This window comes from Terrapene carolina, unplaced genomic scaffold (genome assembly GCF_002925995.2).
Source record: "Terrapene carolina triunguis isolate 2854851 unplaced genomic scaffold, T_m_triunguis-2.0 Scaffold33115, whole genome shotgun sequence".
Taxonomy (NCBI): Eukaryota; Metazoa; Chordata; order Testudines; family Emydidae; genus Terrapene; species Terrapene triunguis.
Window position 1 is genome coordinate 4,612 of NW_020697466.1, and position 3,223 is coordinate 7,834.

Sequence of the window (3,223 nt, forward strand, 5' to 3'; positions counted from 1 at the left end):
CGAGTGTGCAGTGCATGAGCAGTATGTGTGCAGTGTGTGTGTGTCAGTGTGCAGTACAAACAGGGGTTGTGCATGCAGCTCGTGCCGCGTCTGTAGGTGTGCAGTGGTTGGGCACAGGGTGGGTGTGCCTGCGGAGCACGTGCGTTGTGTCTACGTGTGCACCGAGGTGCGGACGTGCGGTGCTTGTGCAGCAAGGCTCCGCCCTCTCCCTGCCGCCCCATCCCCATCCCCAGTTCCCCTGCCGGGGGGCCCAGCAGCAGTGTCGGAGCAGCAGAGCGTTAAAATCCTGGCTAGGAAATGCCCCCGCTGCTCCTGGGGAGGGGCGCTGTCCCCCTGGCAACAGCTGGGTGCCCCCTAGTGGCCCGTTCAGTGAGCTCCGGCTCGGTGCCATCTAGTGGTCAGAAGTTCCACAGGCCCACAACTGCCCCAGTCTGGGGCCGGCTCCGCCCCGAGCCGACCCCGTGACCGCCCCGCCCTGCCCCCGCCCAGCCGTCCGATGCATGCAGGATCCACTCTCAGGGCCTGAGCCGCAGGGCGAGGAGGGGAAGGAGGGCGAGGAGGGGCAGTGGGGCTGGGGGGGGCCCGGGGCCCCGGTCGGTTGCAGCGCATGGCTCTACAGGGGAGAAAAAAAAAAGGGGGGGGGGGGGGATTAAGCCGTGGCCCGGACCCTGGGGGGCAGGGATACCGGGCTGGCTGGGCCGTGATGGCGGGGGAGGGGGATATATTTGGTTTGTCCTGCCTCAGTTTCCCTCTGTGAGCTCCCCTCCCACTTCCCCCATCCAGTTACCCCTCCCCCTCCCCCCATGAGGCAAAGATCCCCCCCATGATGCCCCACACCCCCTTCCCGGATTTGGGGCCCCCCCGTCTCTCCCCCCCCCCCCCGGTAGGGCAGGGCCCCCCCCCCCCAGGCGTCTCACCAGTGATGTTGAGAAGCTTGGGCAGGAAGCGGTTCCAGAAGGCGCAGACCTGGGCCCGGAGCCCCTGCCCCACAGCCAGGGGGCGCGGGTTCAGCTGTACGTACTGCTGCTGCCGCGGGGTGTAGGGGGGCCAGCGCACCCCCCGCTCCGATACCTCATTGGGGTCCCTGCCCAGGAGGGAGAGAGGGGTCATGCCGTGCTGGCCAGGGTCCCCCAAACCCACCCGCCCGGCCCCCCAGTGTGGGGACCTCCCTCCACTGACTCACCCCTGGGGACCCCCAAACCCACCCAACTACCTCCCAGTCTCGGGACGCCCCAGAGACCTCCAAGCCAACCCACCTGTCCCCCAATATGGGGACTCCCCTAACCCACCCATCTTCCCCCTCAGTGTGGGGACCCCCCCTCCAGGGACCAACCCCACCCACCTGCCCCCTTGAGTGTGGGGACCCCTCTCCACAGACCCCCACCCCACGGGCCTCCCCAGACCCCCCCCAGCTTGAGGCCCTGCCCCCCGGATCTCCCCCCGGTACCCAGTGCGGGCGAAGTTAGCCCAGTAGCGCATCATGCGGCGGCTGAGCGCGGCCTCCTCGGCCGTGTAGTTGAGGCTGGGGTCGAGGGGCAGGCCGAAGACGAACTCGATCTCGTAGCCGTGGGGCACCCCCATCCAGGGGGGCCAGAGCATGTTGGAGGCGCGGTGGTCGAAGAAGTAGGTGTAGACCCGGGCGCCCCGCTCAGCCAGCCGCAGGGCGAAGTGGGTGACGGGGCAGATGACGTTGTGGTCCCCCACGATGTCGTCCATGGCCTCCCGGTTCTTCACCGGGTTGTCCTGGTCCAGCCAGTCGGTGTATTGCAGCACCACGGCTTCGGCCGCCAGCTCGTTGGCCTGGGGCACCCCCATGCGCACCCCGCCCAGGAAGTCCTCCCGGCTGATCAGGCTCTCGTTGTCCTTGCTGAAGCCGGGCGCCCCGTAGATCAGGAAGTAGGTGCCCTCGTCCCGCACCACCCCCACCAGCGCCTGGGTCTCCTTGAAGCCGCCGGCGCCCGGCGTGGCCTCGGGCACCTCGCCGGAGAAGTCCCCGTCGGACACCGGCACGAAGGAGAAGCGGAAGACACTCTGGTGGGGCAGCACCTGCCACTCTTGGTCGATCAGCTCCTGTGGGGTCTTGTCCCGCAAGCAGGCTACCAGCTCCGAGTCGTTGCCCGACGGGCAGCCCACCAGCTTGGCCAGCTGGGCGGCCCGGCGCCGGCCCTCGGCCGGGGGCACGGTGGCCCAGGGGGCGTTGGGCACCCCGCTCTGCAGGATGGCGCGGCGGAAGAGCGGGCGGCTGCCGGGCGAGAGCAGGTGCATGCCCACCGAGGCGGCCCCGGCGCTCTCCCCGAAGATGGTCACCGCCTTGGGGTTGCCCCCGAAGAAATGGATGTTGCTCTGTACCCACTGCAGGGCCAGCCGCTGGTCCAGTAGCCCCACGTTGCCCGGCGCCTCCTGGCTGCCCGAGAGGGCCAGGAAGCCGAAGGCCCCCACCCGGTAGTTCATGGAGACCACCACCACCTGCTCGGCGTAGGCCAGGTAGCGCCCGTCGTAGACGTCCAGCGAGGCGGAGCCGCTGTAGAAGCCGCCGCCGTAGATCCAGACCAGCACGGTGGCGTTTTTGGGGCGCGGGGAGGGCACCCAGAGGTTGAGGTACAGGCAGTCCTCGCTCATCTCCTGGTTGGGGTTCCACATCTCCGTGCCGGGGAAGCCGGGGTAGAGGGTGTCGACGTACTGGTAGCAGGCGTGGCGGTAGGCGCCGGCGTCCAGCAGCCCGCTCCAGGCTCGCTTGGGCTCCGGCCGGCGGAACCGCAGCCTGCCCACGGGCGGCTCGGCGTACGGGATGCCCAGGAAGGCGGAGACCTGGCCCGAGAGGACGGGCACCCGCAGGCCCCGCACCCGCCCCGCCCGGGTGCTGGCCAGCAACTCGTCAGCCCGGGCGGAGAGGGCCAGGGCGGCGCAGAGCAGGAGAGCGGGGCTGGGCAGGGCTCCGGCCATGGCGTGTCTGCGGGGGAGGGGAGAGACAGGGTTAGGGGGCAGCAGGAGACGTCCCCCACCCCCGAGCTCCCCAGGCAGCAACAGCCCCCCACCCCTGGGGCCGCGGCAGGATCCCATCCCCCAGCTGCCTGCCCTGATAAGGGAACCACGGGGGCCTATTCCCGCCCAGCAGCCCCAGACGCCTTATCAGCAGCATGCAGAGACTGGGGCACCGGAAAGGGAGTGGGGGCTGGTGGGTTAGAGCAGGGGGGCTGGGAGCCAGGACTCCTGGGTTCTCTCC

General features: G+C 69.8%; 1 protein-coding gene across 2 annotated transcripts in view; it reads right to left on the reverse strand.

Annotated features, from left to right (window-relative positions):
* The window catches only part of ACHE (acetylcholinesterase (Cartwright blood group)), a 6,590-nt gene extending 3,637 nt beyond the window's left edge, over positions 1 to 2,953 (reverse strand). The window contains exons 1-3 of one of the 2 annotated variants that reach the window (XM_026663283.2): positions 1,448 to 2,953; positions 918 to 1,084; positions 12 to 613 (exon numbers count right to left, since the gene is read on the reverse strand). In XM_026663283.2, coding sequence (XP_026519068.1) covers positions 516 to 613; positions 918 to 1,084; positions 1,448 to 2,943 — 1,761 coding nt within the window. In that variant the 5' untranslated portion in view covers positions 2,944 to 2,953 and the 3' untranslated portion in view covers positions 12 to 515. Of the gene's footprint in view, positions 1 to 11; positions 614 to 917; positions 1,085 to 1,447 lie in introns of those variants that run through there. The other variant, XM_026663282.1, reaches the window with a different exon arrangement.
* Positions 2,954 to 3,223: the final 270 nt, after the last annotated feature.